The following is a 23746-nucleotide window of genomic DNA, read 5'->3' as shown; positions in this document are numbered from 1 at the left end:
ACTTTGTGCGTGATGTTGTTATGAATTGTGTCTGTCTGCATTGCCTACCTGAGATTTCCTGATACCTCCATAAGGAAGAAAAAGAGTGTGAGGTATTATATCTCAACTTGAAATTCTTGTAGTCACCTGTTCACCAAGTCCTGAGAAACAAGTTTCTGTTCCCCAGCTCATTAAAGCCTCTAAAGATTTTATGCTGTAGTTTCAACCATATCCTCTCTGCTTAAGCAGCATTTTTAAAACCAACATTAGTATCTAAAGTATTGTTTCTCACATTTTAATATAACTATCTGAAGGGGATATAAATGGTGGTCCATGGTACGGGGACATGGTCAAGTAGCTGTGCCTTGAGTGAATCTGATGCACTTTCACGGGATTATCTCTGCATGCTGATATGGTAGGGACACTCATATGGGGTATGTGAAGCTGAGGTTTAATTCCTCTCAGACTCCAGAGTTCAAAGCCATCTCTTCCACTTTCTTGTTGAGTGCTTGATCCAGGATAGAAGGAGCTGCCTGTGAGCGGGGAGGAGCCCTCCCAGATCCACTCACTGACAGTATTTTAATCTGCATGCAAAGCACACAGTTCATCTGGCCTGCACATGTAGGAGCACAGCAACTCAAAAGCCAAATAGGTAGAGAATTCATCTGGAGAGATGATGCCTTGCTCCCTGCTGCAAAGACTAATAAAATATTTTTCCAGTGCCTTTTTAATTAAGCAGTAAGTTCCCTGAAATTTCGTAAGGACATGGAAGGCACCTATTGCTTGCAAGGCATAAGATCACATCAGAAAAATCACATTTGTTGTTTTTCTTGGCTGCTGCTGAGACTTCTCTGTCTTTAGTTCAGCTGTATCCTATACATTGGAGAATAATATATAAACTGGTTTAGAATTTGTCAGCAAATCAAGTCAATGTGCAAGAAAACAGCATAACAAAAGAAGTTTTAAATCTTCAGCAGGGAAAGGTACCTGTCAAAGTATCTATACTAAGATATTGTTACAGTTACATAAAATGTTTTCGAAAAGTGAAGTTTTGCGTTTTAATTATTTTTCTTACTTTAGATGGTATTACTGTTCTGAACACCGGCTTCACCCATGAAGTCTGAAGAGAGAGAAAGCTGGCAATTGAACCCAGATCTCACAAGTCTCAAAACTGATTCATAAGAGAGATTTCTTTATTACAACTTTTATCATTGAAAACTGGTTAAATGAGATTGCAAATAAAAGACTGTTAAAATATACCACTTCGTAAAGTCTTTAAATAGCTAATGCTTTATGTTAATAAAAGTTATGAACCACATGTTGAAATGTTATTAAGTGGGTTTTTTATCAGCTGTAGCCTGTTAAGGAACTGTAGCTGCTATAGCTTTTCTTATAGGTATTCTATAGATCCATCTGACTTAAAGATACTTACTTTTAAGTTAGTTGAGTAACTAAGTTGTGTGCATGAACTGTTATGGATAGATTCATCTCCTCAAAAGCAGAAGAAATTTTATGAACTTGTATCTTATTTCTCTCAGTTACACCTTTGGCAAGCTGAAAATCTCTCCTAAGACTGAGAACAGAAGTAATAAATGAAGGTGTCCCAATGAGCATGTTTCATGAAAAATACATACATTTTGAGATTGATGAAATTACTTTTTTTCTTTTGTTAGTCAGGAAGGAACATGTGATTTAGATCTAGGGAGGGTAAAAATTTGCCACTAGTGTATATGAGATTCAGTCTAACAAGATGAGAAAAAATGATTTAGTTTGATTTCCTTTGTGAAGGAAACAGACGTAATTGATGTGGAGGCTGAAATACATAATTCAGCATGTGTTTTGTTATTTAGTATGGGGTTTTGCTTAAACTTCTAGAAAAGATCAAGGGGAAAGCAGAAAAAAAGAGATTTTAGTTTTAAGAATTAGCAGCATGAAGTTTGTAGATATAGACTTTCGAAAAAAGGCATGCTGTTTTTGTTTAGCTGCCTGTTGCTTTGCATTTTAGTCTCAAATTAATCGAATTTCCTTTTACAAGTTGAATTCTCTATTTGACATGTTTTTGAATGAGTCTGACTGTAGCTACATTTAAATTCCAATTCAAGGCATGAAATGGCCACTGAGGGCTGGGACACAAATGGCAATATTTTCTAAAGTATAATACCTTTTTGAGTCATAGGAAACCCTGCTAATGGAAACTTTCATTGTACCAATTTATGTGTTGTACTTTAAGGATCAGTAGATATTTTCTGTATTAAAGCAGGTGTTTAACGCTTTATATGGTAGTTACTGGAATAAGTTTTTGCTGATTTAACTACAAGTTGAGTAAGTTCTTGATGCTTTTGAGATATTTTAACAGACAGGAATTAAGTCTACAAGGGTTAAAAGTGTTCTAAAGAATACAAGATATATAAAAATTTTTCTCTTGAAAACAATAAAGAGAGGATTAAGGTGGTGGTTGTCCTGATTTCCATTGATGGATACATTCCAGAATTATTGTATTTGAAATGGAAATTAAATTTTTTGGGGGGAGGGGATGGGGTGTGGGCAGGCTGTGGGTGAGGATGGGAGTGAGTTTGTTCTTCAGTAATTGTTGGGCTCAGTTTTTCAATAATGTGCATGTTCTTTCTGTCCTACCAGACACATGGCTTTGAATAAATCTCCTTATTTTGGAGTAACTAGTGTCTAGATCAGCGCTTTTATTCAAAAGAATCTTTGCGTCAATAGTTCTAATTCTTGTGTACAAAGTATAGCCCATAAATATTCCCTTCATAAAATAAATGTATATTAAGTTTTGACATACAGCCATGACAAACTCCTCTAGTTGCAGAGGTACAACTGAATGTCTTTTGGATTAGCCACTAGGGCATTAAGGAACTTGCTAATCATTCCAGAAGGCATGCAAGTAGGTTGTGGCTAAAATTGCACCTTTCAGATTCTTAATAGCTGCCAAATGAGTTAAATTGTCTCTCCTGCATAAAAATCTGGGGACCTGTAGCGGGCCATCATACCTCTGTTGACAGGCATTAACAGCAATGCATCTCATTTCAGCTTTCATTCAAATTAATTTCCAATACTGTAAGGAAGCACATCAATATTTATTTGAAATATAATAGGAAAGAGGGAATAGAGTCAGAGCCAAAGATAGGGAAGGTAAATCTAAAATACTATGCGTGCTTGCTTTTTATAGACTTATCCTCCAAAACTACTGTTTTGACATCCAAGAACTGAAAACCAAAATCAAACCAGATTGCAAAAATACTAGGGGTCTTACACAGAGAAGAATATTTTAATGTAGGTTTTTGCTACATTTTTCTTTTTCTGCTTCCAAAGCTCTCTTCAGAGAAAGAGCCAAACCTTTCCTATTTTGTAAGTGTGATAGTTAGCCAACTATTCTGTGCTTTGAAATCATTAATACACCAAACGCTGTGTTGAATAACTGTTTGTATATAATTTAAAGGTAGCTTTTACTAAAATATATTAAAATTACATATGTACCTTTTTAATACTTTTTTCTTTCTGTCAAGACACCAGACATCTGAATGTCTTGCTATGAACTGTGTATAGTTTGACAGGAAGCAGGAAATTTGATTGATTCGTTGTGGAAGATGGTTTTCCTGAAATTTAGGAGCCTTTGCTTGCCTGCTAATTTTTGTTAACTTCTCTCTTTCTACTAAACATACCAGCAGGCCAACAATAAATGTGTTTGTGCCTGGACTTTCATAAAAGGTTTTACGCTGTAAAATTCTGTGCTGTTATATGGCTAAGGATTCTTAGATTATTGTTACTCTCTAGCAATGACAGAAATAAATAGTCTCTGAAATCCAAATCCCTTTGAAATTGGGCATGGAGGGACATGAGTTGGTTTAAAATCTGGGATCATAAAAAACACACTCACCCTGTTCTTTCTTTCTGGAGTAGACCTAGAACTAGAAAGGACCTGGTTTTATATTTACTTCACATGGGGCCAAAACCTCCAAGACCAAACATATTCACTACTTTGGGCTAAGGTCTCACATGAACAAGGTGCAGGATTCTTCAAGCCCAAAATGTAGCTTTTTTTTTAGCTCTAATATTTCTTTTTCTACTTATAAAGTCCGATTTCTTTTGATACATTGCTGGTGCTATAATGATTTAGGCTAAAAATACAGCTCACTTGGTAGCTTATACAGATTTTTAGTTGTTTTGCAGTTTTGCAACCATAAAAAATCTAAGCTAATCTAAGAACTTAAGTTAGGGCTTACTTCTTGGTGGTTTACGTTTATTTTCTGCAGGTGACAGAAACCAATTAGTATTTATTTTCGTTCCAGACTTTCAGTGATATTAATACTAGCTTCTATACGAGCAAGTTTGTTACATGGATTACTGTTGCTTCAGTTAGTTTACTGAAATTTAATTAAATGTTCATGAGCAATGATTTGTGAGTTTTTCAGGTTGCTTGCATACTTTTTTCTCCAGCAGTGTCCTATGATGGAGTAAGGAAAGCTAAAGTACCTGAATAAGGCAGAGCTTATGCTTTCCTATTCCCTGGGAGTAAATGATGTCAAGGAGGATAACCAACATTTCGTTTAGCCTATTTAGGGTTTAAAAATAAGTCTCCATATTAACAGAGCAGAACAATTTACAACATTTCTTGGGGAAATGCAACATTTTTATTTTTTTTTATTTCCAGATACAGTATTTGTTAAAGCCTTTGTTATACAGTTACATAATTGCCTTTCTGATCTAATAAATGTGCCCCATATTTGTATTTCTGTTAATATCCCCTATTGTCTTATTATAAACATGATGATAATGAGCTGTAATAGTAAGGCAGTCACAGTAGTTTATTGTTGAAATTATTCATAAGCTTATCTGAGTTTTTATTCTCAATCAATGCTGAAAAACAGAACATGTTCAGTTTTTTAACCTCCGTTTTGACTGAAACTTGTAGAAAAATCACATCATATATATTTCATTACACCATGAAATATGTTAAAGGTAGAGAAAAAAAAAAGCAAGTTAAATAGCACACTGACCAGATTGTTCAAACAGAGGTTTGATTTCAAATGGAGAGACAGACTATGAACTTGTAAAACAGCTCTAAAAATAAAAATTCAAAAAAATTTAAATTTACGTCTTGATAAAGCATCAGAAATCTGTATTCATTTTGATGTTCACTTTTTCTCCAATGAAGTAATGAATATACATTTAAAAATGTAAAGATACTTAAAATAAAACTCTATAAATTAAGGTGGGAATTTTAAAAACCAAACTATATTATTTTTGTTTTCTGTACACTGTAGAAGTACTGTATTTATCCACAAAATATCTTTAGTTTTTAAAGCAGAAGGGTTAAAGCTCAGTCTTTCACTTGTCCTTTAGGCTGTGGTGTGATTAAAAAACTATTCCTGTAAATCAAGTGTAAATACATACCTCAGAAACCTGGAGGTAAAAGATAAATTAAGTCACAGAGAATGGTTATATTATCTTATCTACTAAATATGCCCTTGCTTTAAACCAAATTGTACCCCACTCCCATATGGGAAAACAGATTATAGCAAAGGCTTTAATTATCCATATTCTACTGATGATTTAACTAATTTTAAAGTTATTTTTAGGAAGGGCAAAAAAGAGCAGGCTTTAAATCCTCTCATATTCTGTGCACCATATGCATTTTTTTCTTAAATTACACGGATTGCTAAATCGTAAGTCCTGGGGTTTCCCTTTGTAGGCTCAACCAGCTGCTGCATTAGCCATTCCTGTGTCTTTTTTCTCTGTACAGCGCACTTAAGCCCTTACGCAACCTAATACTTTCTGTCATTGGAATAATTTTCTGCCGTTAACCAAATGCACGTTTTCCTGTGCGGTAGGGCTTGCTTTCAGTTCCTGCAGTGGAGGAGAGCAAATACTGATGATAGATTTTTTCGCAGTGACAGGAAGTTTATCAATCACCTTGCCTTTCCGTTGATTTTGTACTATTACACATTCTGTACATCCATTTTACATCTGGCTTTTCAATTTGCTCTTCTGAAAGCCCTCCGCCTTGAGGGCAACCTTGGTGCCAGAATTTTCTCTTTCTATGCTTATTAGTACAAATGTTATATAATGAATGTCAACACTGTTTATATACACATATGGATAATATTTACAGGAAATTTAAAATTAACCGATTTTTTTTTATTTAATTTGAATAGCCTTAGTACTGTCTGAATGCTTTTATTTTCCGACTGGAAAAATAGTTTTTATACAACAAATAATATGCAAAAAAAGCATATAATGGACAAAACCAACATACTGAATATAATTTTTCAAAGTCTATTTCAAATTACGCTCCTTAAAAACATTTGTAATTTGTATCCATTTCAGCTAGAATTTAAAATGTATTCTCCCAAATATCCATCTATTAATTTAAACTTTAAAACGAAAAAGCCACCTGACTATGATGATGATGATGATGTGGACAGATTGTTAAGGGTGTCAGTGAGTCTGTTTTCACATATTATGATACATGTAAAGTAGTGTATTTCTTCCATAGGAGGTACCTTATTCAAGTTCAATTACAAATGTCACTTGAAGTACTGAATATAGCTTTAGCTTCCATTTTCTGTGTCTTGCGTTAACTGCCCCTTTCCTCCATATTGACCATATTCTTTCATTTACTTAAGACATCTTACTTTTCTAAACAATATTTTGTGGAGAAATTGCAAAATTTCTTCGAGTGTTCTTATTTCTGTTAAGAAACAAGAAGTTACAGGTTTATTGGTTTTTTTGCATCTGCTGTTTCTTTGTTGTGTTCATTTGCTGTTTTCCTTTGCAGGTGTCACCATAGATTTTATAATGATTTCAGCCATGCTACAGTGTTCTCTATTGCCAGCTATGCTTTATACACTTACATCTTAAACTTTGCTTTTCAGTTTTAGAGATCATATTTTGATTTTGCCCCATTATCATTTTGTTCATTGCAGACTCTGTTGCCTCCAAGCTTGTTCTCTAGAACTCCGTCTCAGGTTTTCCATTCAGTTCTTCTTAGTCTCCTATGCATTACACAGTAATATTTAAACTAGATTTTTTTTCCCTCTTCATCTTTATTCACAGTGATTAGATTTCTATGGTTCAGTTGCTGGTTTTTTAACTTTTTTAAAGTCTCTTTAAAAATATTGTGGTAGGAATTAACAAAGAACATTATTTACTCATTCTGGCTAGTGTTATTATCTTTTACTACGCCTGCATATACTTCTTAAACCAAGGCTGTCAGGTGCCTGGATCTATTCCAGCATGTGTTGCTTACGCTCAGGATGCAAATATGCCATTCATTCAAGTTCTTAAATAGCTGTTGGACTCAGCCTTGACATTTGTGATGAAACTGGAACTTCCCTGTGTCCATGGCAATAAAGTTACATCCATTAGGAGTGTCTGTGTTTACTGTTCTTCTTAGCTATTTCTTGGCAGAAGTGGACAGTTAGTTTGATTATAAAGTAAATATTCACTGGAAAGATTTTGACAGGTATGAAAACCTACATGCCCCAGAGCCATATTCAAGACTCATTTCTTTCCCTACTACTCTCTTTATTTTGCGTTACAACTGTTGTGTGAAAATGGCTGAACAGACAACACTTTTGAGAACAGGACTGTTACAAGTTCTTTAGGAGATCTGCAATCTTTGCTGGAGGCTGGATATGTAATTTTGCACACATTGTCATAGAATTGGAAATGCTGGAGCAAAGCACCTTGGTTTTGAAAGCACTAACATAATGGCTATGATTTTCCAACGTAAGGAAGCCTGGTATAGCAGGTATTACATACTAGTATGGTTTGAGGAGGTTGATAGCTACCTATCCTTGTTATGTACCGTAGTCTGATGAATACAGCTGCCAATTCAGTCTGTGTCTGTCTCTAACCCGTAGACTGAAAACAGAACAGATCCTCACCCTGGCTTAGTGTTCCAGGTGATCCATGCAAAATCAAAATCATAGGCAGGAGGAATTTAAAGCAGAGAAGATAGGTTATAGAAGGTCAGAAGCAGGAGAGTTTACTCAGGTGGAGGTAGATCTCAGATAACATATTATTCCCTTTTACTGGACTTGCATATGAACCACATTGCTGCTGTGAAGAGTAGTTTCTTCCTGATAATCTGTGGGATATCTGGCGCTGCTTCTTCACTTAAAGCACAGTCATTTATGACTTTTGACATTTCTGTATGAGTGCTGATCCTCTTAGCAAATAGGAAAGGAATGGTTTGTTAGATGCTGAAGGCAAGCAAAAGGAAATGGGAGGAATGGACAACGTGTGCCAAGATAAGAAAGAAGAATAAGAGCAATGGCAGCTGTCCTGGGGAAGGCATTAATGCTGCCGTTCTCAAAGTGAGAATGTTTTTTTTTTCTTTCTAGGGTTTTCTCTAGGTTTTTTTTTCTAGGGTCATATTCTCCAGGCCATAGGCCTGAACATAAAAAACCCTGTAATTCTGACCTCTACAATAAGCAAATTCAATGAGGAGAAAAGAAACATGAAATATTTGGGTTTGATCATATTTTCTTGTCCAAAGCTGCACTTCTAAATTGAATGTGTATGTAGGCATAGGGGAAGGAGGACTCCAGTCATGTTTTTTTCTTCTTTCTTCTCTTGAGGGAGGTGACAGCAAGTGACTTAGTCTGTGGATGCCAGAGCCAGCACAGTGGCAGGAAGAAATATGTCTTTACAAGACGCATGTGCTGAATGCATACCTGATTTTTGTCTCATGCAGGAAAGAGATGGCAAACCAAACACAATAAATCATGAATCTTACTGAATCTGTTGGCTGCCAGCTATGCAAGTGATATAGAGTTGTACTAACTGATCTATGAAGTTACAAGAATTCATTTACATTTGTAAAATTATCTCACTGCTTCTTTTCTTCCTCTTAGTACATTTTTTCAACTTCTTTGCCCCAAAAAAATCATTTGGTTTTTTACTCAGTGACTAACTAACACAGTCACTTCTTTTTTGGGGGAACTTCTCAGACCATATTTTGACCTTGAAACTTGCTGTAATTATAATTGAGATTTTGCATCCAGCAATCACCAGTGGAAACACTGCCTGTTACATTCTTTAGTTGAGCTGGTTGTGGCTTAATTTTGAGACATAACTGACTCATGGCAAAGGTTTAATTAATTTTTTAATCTGACTCTGCTTTAGATTCTTTGGGAAAAAAGCAGTAGTCAAATTAGAATTGTTTTTAATTAAATTTTAATGAAAATTAAAACTGTCTTTTAGTGAAAGGTTTTTTCTAGCAAATATCCTTACATACAGTAAATCCTGACAAGCTTGTTTATACCAAGAAAGGAGGGAAATGTGAACAGTTATATGAAGTGGTTATGTCAAGAATTGAGAGGCCATTCAGAAGACTATAACACACAGACATGATTTGTTGCACTCAAAATCTTGTTATGGACAAAGGGGAATGCACTTTATATACTGAGCTAAGCATTTATGGTTCATGTAATTAGTTTTGACTGTCTGATAAAATTAAGTCCGTATTATCTAATATGTTTTTGTTAATAATATGCTTAAAATCTTATTCATAAACTTCCTATTAACTCCCTCTATTATTTGGTGTTATGCTTCCCCTTCCAGTACTTCTCCAGGTCTGAAGACTGACTATTCAGTCTTCCTTCAGGAAGGGCTAGAAGACTTTAACAGTAATTAGCATCTTAGGTTCTTCACCTCCTATTCGGTTTTGGAGCCGTCTTAAGGCTACTTTTTTGTATTTTCACAAGGTTGCTTGCTTGCTGTTCCTCACCACTTCCCAGGCAAAGGTTGGGAGCTGCAGGCTGCCCCACCCCCCCCCCCCCCCCCCCAAGCCCAGCTACCCCAGGGGGGCTGTTTGCCCCACAGTGACCAGTCAGGGGTGCCAGCCCCTGCCCCAGCCATTGCCAAAGCAAAGCCAACGCAGGGAGGCCACAGGCATGTGGCCACCAGGCGATCGCTGCCACGGCTAAAACCAGCCCTTGCCAAGGCAGGGCTAGACACGTCCTGGGAGCCTGCACTGCCAGCTGCCCACCAAACCGCTGGCCTTGTGCTGGTGACAGCAAAAATCTACTTACTGGGCTGCAGAACATAGCATCCCAAACATTTGTCTTATAATAATTACTGACTCACAAAAGACTTTGCAGTTTTTCAACACTTCACAGAAGTGAAGAGCTGATCTTGCTATGTGTGTTTGCAGTGCTGGATCTTTAACATTTACTATGTCTGGCACATAGAATATTGCATAATGCAGTTTTGGTCAGACAACTATCTAAAATATTTATCAGTGTGAGAACGTGGTCCTTTGTGTTTGGAACAATGTTCTTTGATATTTTTAAATTATTTAAAAACTTTGCATGAGTGAATCAGAAATCTCACCTGTCATCCGACACTGGTTTGTGATGCTTAACTGTCTTTGCTTAGAAAGCACAATAAGAATGGAAGTGAAGAGCAAATGCTAAAACATGATTTTTCACAGGTCAAAATCTACATAAGTAAGAAGAAGGGTCGCAGACTCATTTTATTGTTATATTCACCTAGACTCAACTACGACCTGCAGATATTCCTGCATATGTGCTTTATTAAATGATTGCAATACCAAGCTAAACCCCACAGTTTTTTAACACAGAGAATTTTAAAACAGATTGGGGCAATGCTCGATTTTATTGCTTTCTAAACTGCTTTAAACATAGTAAAGTGTAATACAATCTGGTAAACTGAAATCAGTAACCCTTGCTGTGAATGTGCATTTATAATAGCCAGATTTGAAAGCTGGTTTTCTAATGACTACTGCTGTGAAGTCTGTTCTGGACTAACAAAATAATTTTTTACTGTATTACATCACATAGAAAACTTCAATGGCTGTTTTCACGTTCTTTCTAAGTCCTTTTCACTGTATTCAAAACAATTTAGGAAACTCCAGTCAAAGTACTCCCACATTCTGAGGCTTCATTGAAAACATCCGTCATGGGACAAAGATTTGTTCACTGAATGACACCAAGTAGGTAGCATTGCTAGTATGATTTTTAGTAACTCATTTTTCTCTTGCCTTTGCAGACTATGGCACTATTAAGAAAGTACTCGCCCCAAAGAACCAGACTTCAAGCAGCTGCCTGCTGGAGGAAATTGAACTTTTGCCGAAAAGTCAGCGAGAGCCCATCAGGAGCCTTCAGATCCTGCACAGCCAGAGTGTCCTTTTTGTGGGCCTTCAGGAACATGTGATTAAGGTCCCCCTGAAGAGATGTCTCTTCTACAAAACATACAGGTATGAAGAATCAACTAGTTTGATTTGATTGGAGAAAAATGTGTGCAGGGGGGTGCAGACAAATGGGAAAGAAAAATGACTGTAGGTATGAATCCAAATTAATTACCGCTCCCAGTAATGGCTTTCCATATACACTGTTTATCAGAAATGTCTCTGAATGCTAGTAATAACTTGGTGTGACTAGATGAGACTCAAGGATTTATATTGTTATTTAAGTGTCATAAAGATTCTGCATTGTGAAATGAAATAGTAAGAACTGGTTCATGTAGAAAACAGGTATCTGATAATGTTTAATGTAGCTGCTGGTTTAATAAATTTTAAAGCTTGAAGTGTGAACAAATTTAAGTTGGGGTTTTTTTTAAGCTGTATTATAACTGAATAAATATCTCTGTGGGTTCAGAAAGAAAACTGGATTGGATGAACTCAGAGTTAAGACTAGTTGGAAAAGTGGCTATTAAAGGTAGTGCTGGATCAGGAAACCATAATAAGTGTAAATATTCTACTAGGTGAAAGTGTTATGCAGCTAACAGTTGTTCAATCAAGCAAGGAAAATAACTTACAAATTATCACTTGGGTTTAGACTGTATTATAGTAGTTAAGTAATTTAAAATTCAGCATACATTTTTTTCTATATGTTATCTAAAAGTACTTCTGGGTTGCAAATCATATGCTATTAGAGATTATTAATTTCCTCTAATTAGTGATATGTTCCCTTTGATATGTGTGGTTCCACTAGTTCAGTACAGTTGTTATGTTTTGCATCAGATAGACTCTGAACCAGTGTGATGAGCTTTTTGAGAACTGTGACAGATGCATTTGGTTGTTTTTCAGCTTGTTTTGCCTTCAGCTTGTTTGATATACATTCATGTGAAAAGCTGGGCTATTAGAGGAGGTAGGAAGGCTGCCAGCTGCCTTTCTTGGCTGCTACACTCAGGGTCATGGAGACGTTATTTGCGTGGCAGACACAGAGATTGTACCTCCTGTGAAAGGCAGTGACCATTTGCAGGGGGAGACATTTCTGGCTGTCAGAGGGACACGCATACAGTCACAGAAGGGAGGTGACTGCAGGATGCAGGTGTAAATCTGTGGCTCAGAAACAGTGGAAGGACTTTTCCGAGGGACCAAGGTCTAGGTGGGGATTGGTGCCATGCAGGAGAACAGGGAAAGGCTACTGAATTCAGGAAAAGACTGAAAGAAAAGCTGTGCCCTGGAAAACTGGAGTAGACCGGGGAAGGGGAGTACTCTCCTCATTACAGCTCCTCATCAGCCCTTTTTGCTCATGCTGTCTTATGTTGCGTATTATAGGCATTTTGTACTAAAACAGAAGTGAGAGAGCACTGGAAGCCCCATTGGAAGTCCTGCAGAGCTTTAAGGAAAAGTTGTATATAGGCAAGTCTCTGCCTCAAACTTTTTGTTGATTTAGGGGCCAACATAAGACAAAGTTTTATCTTTCTTTGGTTTAGTCAGTTGAAACAGAATGTGTGGTGGTCCTGTAGCCCTTTTTTTTTTTTCTTCTTCTTCTTTTAATGAAGTGAAGGATTATATTGGGAGAGGTATATGTGTGCATGTATGTACATCTGAAGAAGGAAAAACTCTAATGACATATTCCTGTGCTTCTCTGTTTTCCTGACTATGATATGATTATGCTGTTCTGGTTGTACAAGACATTGAACATGTTTCCCTGAGCAGATATTTTTGTTTCAGAAAGGGAGATCAGGCTGGTATCCTGTGTTTTCTTAGGGTCTGTGTACCCATGATAGCAAACAAACACAGAAAACTCAGTAATATGGGTGTCCTATATTTACATTGAACCTCTACTCCACTTCAGGCATTTCAAGGCTGGAGCCTAATTATAGTATTAGTGAGGTGTAAACTACAAAATACAGAGATGAGACTTCCAGAGCACCTGCTTAGCTGGTGCCTGTGTGGATGTCCCACAAGGTGGGTACCTGTGCTTCTGTCAGGACAATTTCCGAGGCACCAGTGCTATCCCAGCTGCAGGGCCCAAACATGCTTCTGCTCTTGCAGGGTGAGACTGCTGTCTTAAATCATAGACCCCATGAATGGTTTCAGGCTAGGCATTCCTTTCCCTGTTTGAGCAGTGCGGTCTAATTGACTAGTTTTTAAAGAGCTTTCTTTTCTTAGAAAAAAAAAGTTGGTGCTGTTCCCATTGTACTGAGTAGAACAGTAGTTAAATGACTCAAATCCTGCTCAAATGATAATTTATTCCTCTGCCCAGAGGTATGTGAAGTCTCATCTTCCACTGGAACGACTTACTTAAAAGGAGACAAAATTATTCCTCATGGGTTTTTCTAAGTCATATCTTTTGTAGTTGTATGACTTTCCTTGTAATAATTAAATATCCATTGCACCAAAAGGCTTGCCATCCATGCTTTCATCTTGGCTAAAGAGTTCACCAGCAATTCTAGCTCTGTTGTGTGAGAAAGGAGAGGATTTACAGATGTGATCTATATGAAATAAGGCATGTCCTTGTCGTCTATCATTACGCACTCAGGTCGTTTGGAAAATGCAGACATAATCTTTCTCTCACCTGTCACTTACTTTTGGCTTGACTTGTTTTTTCCTGGCTTATGCAGGAATGCTGGATTTCAAGCATATTTTATTCTCTACATGTGGAGAAGAATGTAGGTACCTTACTTGGGGCTATAAATTTCACTAGGTAATGAAACATCCAAAACTTGGTCACTGCATTGCTGGGTGCTTTAATACTCTCATTATTGTTATATGTTGTCAACTATTACTTCTATCCCATAGCAATGAGTAAAAAGTAAACCTTATCTAAAGTAATGCGTTGGGGCATGGTGGGGTGTTTTTTGGAGTATTTTGATTTTATCTATTCACATCTATCTTACTTAGGACTGCACCAAGGCCATATTCTGAACTTCCATCAATAATAACTAGACTTTCTTCCCGAGATCAAGGGCTTGTGTAGTCTTTAATATCTACTTCACATCGTTATTGAGAAATAGAGAATGCTTGTGTATGAATAACAACCTTAAAAAAGCCACAAGACTGAAGATATGCTAGCTCATCTGCTCCGTCTTTGTGTCAATGGCAGAGTGCTCACCGTCTAATCTTTTCTAATCTTTTTATTTAGGTTTATTGTAAAGCTTTCAGACAATGCAACTTCAGTCCCTCTGTTGGGCAGACTGTTCCGCAAGCTAATATCTCAATGTCAAGATAATTTTCTTGAGATTGCCTATTTTTTCTTTTTATTTCATTACTCCTTGTTTTATCTTCATGTACTAGCCTCTAAAGCATGTGGTTATTGCTTTTATTTGTAGTTTGTTATGTTTTCTGAATTGTCACTCTGATATGCTGTACAGATCTAACTAATTCGTATTTCCTTGTAAATTTGTTCCTCAAGTTAAAGGTCCTCTGTGACCACAGTGTTGCCTCTGAAGGACATTTCTCTGATTCAGGACATTCCTGTTCCCTACCAGCTCACAGCTCCACTCCCACAAACACTGTTAACAAAGGTCCTTGAAAATATTATTTTACACTTGGAAGATAAATTTGAAATATTTTTTGTTTGGATGTTCTAGGTGCAGTTTGGTGCACTAATTACTATGACAGCAGACCATACCACAGGCAGGGCCTGTTGTCACATCTGCATTTTGGGTTACTAGGCGCTTACCATTATGCCACGATGTTTTCATTGTTTATGAGTTGCCTGGGCCAGTTACTTGGATTGACAGTTTTCAAGTTATGGGAGAGTCTCCCACAGACTTCTGCCAATGGCTGAATAGTTTTGAACATCCTGTCATAACCCTGCTGTTTTCAGCAATCAGCTAGGAAAAAAATAGTTTGGGACATGTGAGTTATTACAAATAGTTCTCCAAAAAGCCCTGTTGTCTTTGTGCTCCAGGAGAAAGCAGCAGGGAAGTTAACTTAGTTCCTCTCTCCTTGGGGAAATTCCTTAATATTATCACCTGGGTATTGTAATTCACACATACTTACCAAAATTTTACGGAAAGACCAACATTATTCATTGGAGCTACTATTTTCACTGTGAATTCTCCAGCTGTCTATACTTTTTCAGAGTAGGCCAAGCGTAGAGCACAACTGACTTGTATGCCTGCTGATGAACTGTGATGTGAGATAAATAGAATGATTATCATGAGAAGAGAACCATTAAAGTCTATAAAGTTGCAGTGTCTGGTGTTTACTTTGAAGGCTCTATGCATCTGTAGTAAGAAATATATCTGTAGCAGAGGGGTCACAACTCTTCCCCTGAAACAAAGAACTGGTCAGCTTTCTTTTATTGGTGGCTGTAGCCTTCAAAAGCAACCTTGGATGGCAGCGATTCCTCTGCAGCAAATTTGTCAATACTATAATTTGTACTGGAGTTTTCTGTGAATCAGTTCTGAAAGGAGGGGCAATGGAAGATTGTATCAACCCAATGTTCTGCAAAATCTTACCAAGCAAGGGTCAAGAATTGGTACTCATGATGAAAATTAGGTTTCACACACTTAGAAGGTTTGAAAAGTAATCTTAATATTAAATTATGTCTAAGTAAATAAGTTGTGCCATCTGCTAAAAGCTGTACACATAGAGACTTCTCTAGCGTGGGGGGGGGGGGGGGGGGAGAAAAAAAAAAACCCCACCCCAAAAAATCCCCAGCCACTTCTGGAATTTTTTGAGTATCGTGTTTTATATCATATGCTTAAAATATTATTGGGTCACAAGATTGTTTTGCTAAGTAATATTATCATAGCTATTCTACCATAACTGTAACTTTTCTCTATATACACTCCATCATTTTTATTTTAGCTTCTTTGTTAACCATCAGCTAAGCAATCTATCTGTACTCAAAAGGTAGCTGTAGCAGCAGCACAATACTAGAAAGGGTACTGGATTAACTGACAGAAGAAAACAATTATTGCAAATTTGGTTATGCTTCATTTCATTCCTAGAATTCCAGCAAGATTATTAGATTAAATATTTCAGCCACTGTTGCATTCCTTTATTGTCCTTTACCTATACATGTTTTTTTCCTCAGAAGTACTCTCACACAGTAAAAACCTGTTTTCCTGGAAATAAAACACTGGCTATCATTACATAGTAGAATAATTCTTCCTATATGCTATTATTATAGAAGTTAATAAGTAATGTGGTCTGAACTATTACGAGGTGCTAAGGTGTCCAGAGAAGTTTGCCAACACATGGACTTGAAATTACTTTTGAAATAATAATTCCAGAATAGTTATTTTTGGATATCCAGGTGGATTTCCTTATTTCAAAATATGCAAGCCTTATTCCAGTTTAAATCGAAGAAAGACAATGCTGCATTAGAATGCTGGAATCACATGAAGACTGATCTGAATTAGTGATTCCAGAGTAATATTCCAGAATCAGAATCCCCATAAATTTTACAGACTGGGACAAACCATAATCCTGACTGCAAGACTAGGTTATAAGCATCTTTTTTAGTTATTAGATACACTGCAAAATTATCTTCAGTTGGTGTGAACTTATGAAAACACTAATAAAGTCAGCAGAACTATGAAATAAACATAGCTGAAAGTTTTCCTCGGTCAAAAGATGTAGAATATTAGTCCTGTACTGGGGAGGGAATCAATTCAAGCTCTACAGGTCTGAGGTTGGCTTGTATTTCTTTCTTCCTCTGTGAAGACCAAAGTTTTTGCAGAAAGTATCTTTGTCTATCTGGCTCACAAAATGCATCAGACACAAACTATGCATTTACATTTTGCTGCACCTGAAATATTTAGTCACAACTCTTTAACATGTGTGACCTGTGCATGTATGTACTGTATTATAAGCACACATTTCTGGCAAACAAGAAGGAATTTTGATAAATGAGTAGCCTGCTCCCAATGTATTTCTTCAAGTAGCCTTATGAGGAAAAGGAAAATGTCTTTTCCTTTTAGTTTGCAAAGTTGTAAGAAAACCAGATGGACTTGACTACATATTCACAATTGAGATTTTATTAGTAGGATATTATTTTAAACAAAGAAGTGAGCTAAGAAATAAAAATTTAAAACAGGCATGTGGCTTTCGTATGTCATGATGTAATTCATTGCTTTGCATTAAAATATACCAAAACTTTGAGGAATTTTAAGTTCAGTGTAGTCACTGTTTAGTTTTTCTTGAAATTCACCTGACATGTTTAAAGCAACCCATTTTCCAAGAGATCATTTCACTAGTCATTTGATACTTGGCAAGCGTATCCTCTGGAAACAAGAGTTAAAGGCATAGATGGTAAAAAGAAAAGGGGCAGGAAAAAAAAAAGGCAAATCTGAAAGGTGTTTTATTTTACAATAATTTAACATATCACATATTGGACTACTACTCAGTCAGGCCAACACATGTCCTATGCATCTCAGCTTACAGTACTCTGCATTACACACCAGTTGTTTTCTCATGAGAAATATTTGCAGCTCTCTTAATATTCTGTTATCTTTTTTGTGGACATTTTTATTTATTTGAAATTTTACAGAAAAGGAATATTTGGAGTCCACTATGGACTTGAATGTATGGGGGAGAGAGAGCCTATTCTGAATGCAACAGTGTGAACTGTGAGTAGGATTCCAGGACAGGAGTTTAGATGCTCCAGCTATGTGACCACAAACTGAATGGCTTTAAAGGTTATCTGCTCCTCATGATGCATTGTCAGGCCAGTGGAGTTACTTCTGGAATGAGAGGTAATGGTGCCCTTGAAATGTTGGGATACCTGCTATCTGGTTAGCACTTTTAAAGAGTGAAGTTGTATATCCAAAATCTGGGCCTACTATCTTTATAATAATTCATATTCTAACATAAAGTTAACCTCAACATTTAAGTTCAGAAGAACCTAGGCTACAGCTAACTAAAAGGATATTGCAGTTGTGTACCCTACTTACATTTATCTCTTCTGAAGATGCACAGGTCTTTTAAAGACACGGGGATGCCATACGGAAGCAAATGTGTCCAGCCTGGGTAATCACTGTTACTGCTGTTCTGGCCTAGCACACCTTGGGTTGCCTTCCACTTGGGTAGCTCAGATTTTCAGAGCCTATTTGCAAACCACAGATTTGCAGGCTCTAGTTTCAGCCCATTAAAGGACTTTGAAAGCCCTAGCTGTACCTGGTGGTCCCAGCATTTCCAGGCTCCTACCTCCTAATCAGAGAGAGGGCTAGAGGCTCTGTCTTGGCTGATTGACATGGATGGGGACCTCAGAAGTTATTTCTTTACAGTGAGTGGCAAGCCTGCATTCTTTTGTAGCGAGTGTGCTCTGAAAGTTGTCTTTCACATTTGTTCCAAATAAAGCCACTTGGAAGCATAAATTTTCATAGAATTGTGCGATATAAACAACTTTACTAAACAAATTATACATCAGTTCCTGATTCAGAATTTGAAGGGAGGGGCTTGTAGATTTAAGATTAGTATTGTCCGAGCATGTTGCAGGATTGAATCATACCCAGATGGATTTTGATTGTCTTACAGAAATTCAAGGAAGAGGAGTAGTCCACACTGGGTGACTGAGATGATTAAAGGGTGTGATTTTTCTTAATGGTACACAAGGGTTAAGCAGAATTCTAAATATTTGACAGGCATCTTAGTTTGAGCTCCTAGGACTTTATAAATTGTGTGCCTACCATTTAAGTTCTGCATTGTTCATCTATATCTTTAGATCCCTGTTCTTCATTGCACACCTATATATATGTATATATCTACAAGACCAGTACTAATGGAAAAAAAACACTGATAGGTGCCTTTATACGGACATCTAGTATCAGATTCATGTATTCATTCAGAAATGGATGGGACAATGCATTTCGAACATGAGGCAGGCTTTTATCTTCAGTTTTCTGTTCAAATATGCAGTGAAGAATCTGGCTTCTGTGAAATAAGATGGTGACCCCAGTTCAGTTCCTGGCATACAAAGTGTCCAGATCACAGTTGACAGTAATTGGAACTAGGTAGGCCTGGCTGTCTCGGTAGAAACGATTGAAAGGGTCAGGAGACAGAAATATCCTGTGTTCTTCAAAATGCTGTATATATGTAAAGACAGAAAAGTGTTTCATTGAACAGTCTTGAAAGATGCACCTCTTATGTTTGTCTGTTCTCTGAACAAAATGTTACAGCTCAAGAGGATACCTGATCAGCACTTCTAATGTATATTCATATGGGAATATATTCTTCCCCTCAAAGAAGATTTAAAAATCTCTTTGAAATCAATGGTATGAGGATATAGCTTTTAATCTTAAGGTGGTTTTTTTTCTTTTTTCTTTGGAGCACACGTAACAAATTCTTTTTAGTCTAAAACTGTAAGGGGTTTGCAATATATTTTGCTCTGAATGATGTTCGTTTCTGACTCATTTTCTGTCTGAATTAGTCATCTCAAACGTAACTCAGGTAGAGCAGTTTTGCTAGCCTACTTGGGGATAATTATAAAATAGCTGAAGAAAATGACCTGCTATTGCTGGCTTGTTTTAGAGTGAGGTGACTTACGGTTCTGTTACTAGTCAGTCAAAATCCATTGTTTAAGTGTTGCATGACTGTCAGTAGACATACTGAACCACCACAGCCAAATGAATGCTTTGCAGGAGAGACACTCAACTACCTATCATTCACGTCTGGTAAAAAATGTGAAACGACAATGCAGGGGAAAATTAGAATCAACCAGTAGAAGCCAAAAGCAGTTGAGTGTTTTTGCAGAGAGTGCTGACTCAACAGGGTATGTGACATTACAAGTCTTAGAATGAATCAATTCACTTTTATTCCTGAATTTCCATCTGCACAAAACTGCCAGTTTTAGAAGTGTGGGGACAAATCACGTGAAGTCTTAGAGATATGGGCTGGTGCCTACTGGGAGTGACAGACAAAACATTCATTTTCACCGCTGTTGAAATTGAGATATAAGATAACTTCCAGAGACAAGATGGCTAATACACAGCTCTGCTACTGCCAGTGTCATTATCTGACAGAGCTCTGTCAACTGAAAGACCTAATACTAATTTTAAAATTTATCTAATTTTTGAACAGTAGCATCTAAAATGGCTTTAATTTAGACAGAGGTTTGGGAGGAGAAAGGGATAAAGCTGTACAGTGGTAGCTAATTTTCAACTTCTCTTACATACATGAATCTGACAGCTATTTTGCACAATTTCTTTTGTTATTTTATGTACACACTGAATTCCTCTTACTGCTGTCTCTTGGGAGGGAGGTTCATTAAAAAAAGAGTTAAAACAACATGAAACTTCTATTGGTGGAAGACAGTAAGGACACATACTTATGATTTAATAATAGTCCCTTTAAATTTAACATTTATAAAACCTGTTATTTTCATACAAGCTTTATTCTATTCTCATTTTCTGTCTTTAAACTTATTTTTTTATCTGTTTCTTTTGCTTTTTTTTTAATCTAAGCATAGCAAATCAAAATAATTTGCTGCTGTTATTCACACATCAAATTATCCCTCAAAGGAAAGAAAAAGGTTTTAAAAGCTGACATAATTAAGCAAATATGGGTAGAAATTTAACTGCATATTACTGCTCTCCTTTTCGTTTAGAAGAAAATATATCCACTTTTCAGATATACTGGTGGTCTAAACAAGTGATCTAAAATAAATAAATAAAAATCCTTCTGAGATGTGAGGCAGGGAGAACAGAAAAGGACTGTTGTGCCAATACCTGAAAACAGGGCAGCTATTTAAGCCAGGTCCTGCCTCATTTCATAAATATATCTTGCATGGTGAACTGAAATGCCAGAAAGAGAGTGATAATTCTGAACTACACTTTCATGATATGATTTTTCTGTCAGAATATAAAATTAAAAAAAAAAATTAAACCCTTTACAAAATGAGACTTAGGTATAATAATGACTGCAAAGGCAAAATTACAATTCCTCATGTGGGGAATACTTCTCAGACAAAATTTTCTGTTGCTTTGTTTTGAATTGTTCATATGAGTCCAGGATTAATTTATATATTGTCCTGTAAAAAAAGTAAATAAATACTGAAGACAGTTAATGCCTCTTCTTTTTGGAGGAAGTTCTTTGTACTTAGCTTCTTGTCATCTGCATGAATTTAGCTGAGTTATTAACATCTTAAAATAATATTTTTCATGTGCTCAGTGGACCTTCTTAACTAAATTCTGAAAAGACTCACCTCCTTTGATCTTGCTGCAATGCTCTCCAAACCTGGTCACTTACTGGAATGGCCACGTTTATTGTCTACAAGGTGATTGAATATGCTTTGTCCCAGCAGTGCAAGAACTTTTCACCATATTTTTAACTTTATTTCTTCCATGAAATTAGGATCTGTTCTGATACAAGGAAGCTGTGAGAATGGTCAAAATACGCTTCAAGTGCCCCACTTAAAACTTCTAAGTGACTTGTAATGAAAGATGCAAGCCATTTTGATTTGTCTGAGTGGAAAATAATGTGGGGAAAAAAGCAAAAGAGGAAATGGAGTCTAAAAGCAGAGTGGTAGAAGGATCACCTTACTCCCAGGAAAGAGAGAGTGTGGTTCTAAGTGAAAGGATAGTTGTAAAGTACTCGCTTTTTTAATAACAGGTGTCTAAAGCATAATAACTGCATTTTAAAATATTAAAGCTTAACATAAAGGAATTTGGAAAGGTGAGCACTTCTACTTTGAGAAATAGCATAGCTAATGTTGCCTTTCATTTTGTTTTGTATTCTTTTTTCATAAAACGTGCTTTATTGGAGATGTTCTGTGGGAGAACGCTGAACATCTTGGCTTGCAGACACTGGAAGACCAAAACCCTTAAAACTGTCCATAATTTGGATTAATTTTCTTCCTCACCTTCTAGATAGTTAAATGGAAACATACAGCCTGAGTTACAAAAATGCTAAGTGCCTACAGCTGCAAGAGCCATCAGTGGGAACTCTCTTTTCAACACTGAGTCCCCTAAACCAAAAGTTTTATCTTTGAATTAGTAGCCTAATTGGGAGTATTTAGGCAGTTTTGACTATTATGTCTTTTACTCTGTGCCCATTTTGTAATGGGAACTATCCTTTCACATAGTACTGGCCATCCACATTGCCAAGTGTACTGTAGAAACAAATTCTTTGAAATTTATAGGCACTAAGAATCTTCTGTGATGGTGTTATGGAGTAGTATAGCAGGGAATTAGTAGATCTGCATTTTGTCTGAACTTGGTACTACATGGAGAATGCCTGACATAAATAGAAATATGAATAAAATACAGGATTTGGGAGGAGAGAATCACAGAAGGGTTGAGGTTGACACGGGCCTCTGGAGGTCATCTGGTCCAGCCTCCTGCTCAAGCAGGTTCACCTAGAGCCCATTGCCCAGGACAATATCCAGTTGACTTTTGAATATCTCCAAAGAAGGAGACTCCAGAACCTCTCTGGTCAACCTGTGCTAGTGCTTAGTCGCCCTCACAGTAAAAAAATGTTTCCTTATGTTCAGAAGAAACCTCCTGTGTTTCCGTTTGTGCCCATTGCCTCTGATCCTGTCACTGGGCACCACTGAAAAGACCCTGGCTTCCCCTTCTTTACACCCTCCCAGGTATTTGTACACATTTATGAGTCCCCCTCTGAGCCTTCTCTTCTCCAGGCTGAACAGTTCCAGCTGTGTCAACCTCTCCTCATAGAAAAGATGTTCCAGTCTCTTAATCATCTTTGTGGCCCTTCACTGGACAGATGTGAGATGAATAGACAATTAAAGACAGAATGATAATGCCCATGGATTTGTGTTGAACAAGAATGATCAGTCTAGCATTTTTTATAAACTAGATAACATGTTTGTATTTATTAATTATATATGTAATTTACAGGTATTTTTACAAATGTTAAAACAATCATATTATGCTTCACTGTGATGGGAAAGCCACATCCTTTTAAATGTATCTTTAGCTATGAAACATGGACTGTTAATGCTTTACCTACCAGTAGCAAGAGAAAACTGCCATTTAATAGAGAAAGGAACTTATAGTATTGTGGAGTGGATCTTTCAGAGTCTGTAGGAAGCTGGACTATCATCCTCTTCTTCGACCTTCCTCGTGCTGCTAGGAGGGAATGTCTAGGGAAGCATACGATAAGTAGCAAGTGTGATGGCAGCCAACAGCACCCCTTTGAACTTACTTTGATGGATTCTGTAACAGTGCAGAAAATAAATCTGAGGGTTTTATAACTGATTTTCAAAGAGTAGATTTTGTCATCTGTTTTCTGACAAAGATTATTCCAAATATAATTCCAAAACTGATAGAAAAGACTAAGAACTGTAACTCCTAAAAGCTTTACTTGGAGCAGACAACATATGCTTTGTATGAATTACTATAATTCATGATTAAGTACACTAGTTGGTCTTGATGACATACCATGCATGCAGCCAGAAGAAATTCAGCTATGCACTGAAAAGAAATCCTAGCTTTGTGTAGGCATTCAAATTCATTCTTCTTCTATTTTGTCATTTTGTCTGTGCCATACCACAAGAGAGATCACTTTTGCTACCTGTTTTAGGTCTATGAAACATAAATAGATGCCACATAGCTATTCAGAGATCTTTGGCCA

General features: G+C 36.8%; 1 protein-coding gene across 4 annotated transcripts in view; it reads left to right on the top strand.

Moving 5' to 3' along the window:
- Nucleotides 1–23746, top strand: part of SEMA5A (semaphorin 5A) — a 354071-nt gene that overhangs the window by 230586 nt on the left and 99739 nt on the right. For all 4 annotated transcript variants that reach the window (XM_037380621.1, XM_037380622.1, XM_037380623.1 and 1 more), the window contains exon 12: nt 11017–11224. In XM_037380621.1, the coding sequence (XP_037236518.1) occupies nt 11017–11224 (208 nt within the window). The remainder of the gene's footprint in view (nt 1–11016; nt 11225–23746) is intronic.

The sequence above is a fragment of the Falco rusticolus genome, chromosome 3 (genome assembly GCF_015220075.1).
Source record: "Falco rusticolus isolate bFalRus1 chromosome 3, bFalRus1.pri, whole genome shotgun sequence".
Lineage (NCBI taxonomy): Eukaryota > Metazoa > Chordata > Aves > Falconiformes > Falconidae > Falco > Falco rusticolus.
The sequence above is the reverse complement of the archived record's forward strand: the minus strand, read 5'-3'. Positions and strand labels throughout refer to the sequence as shown.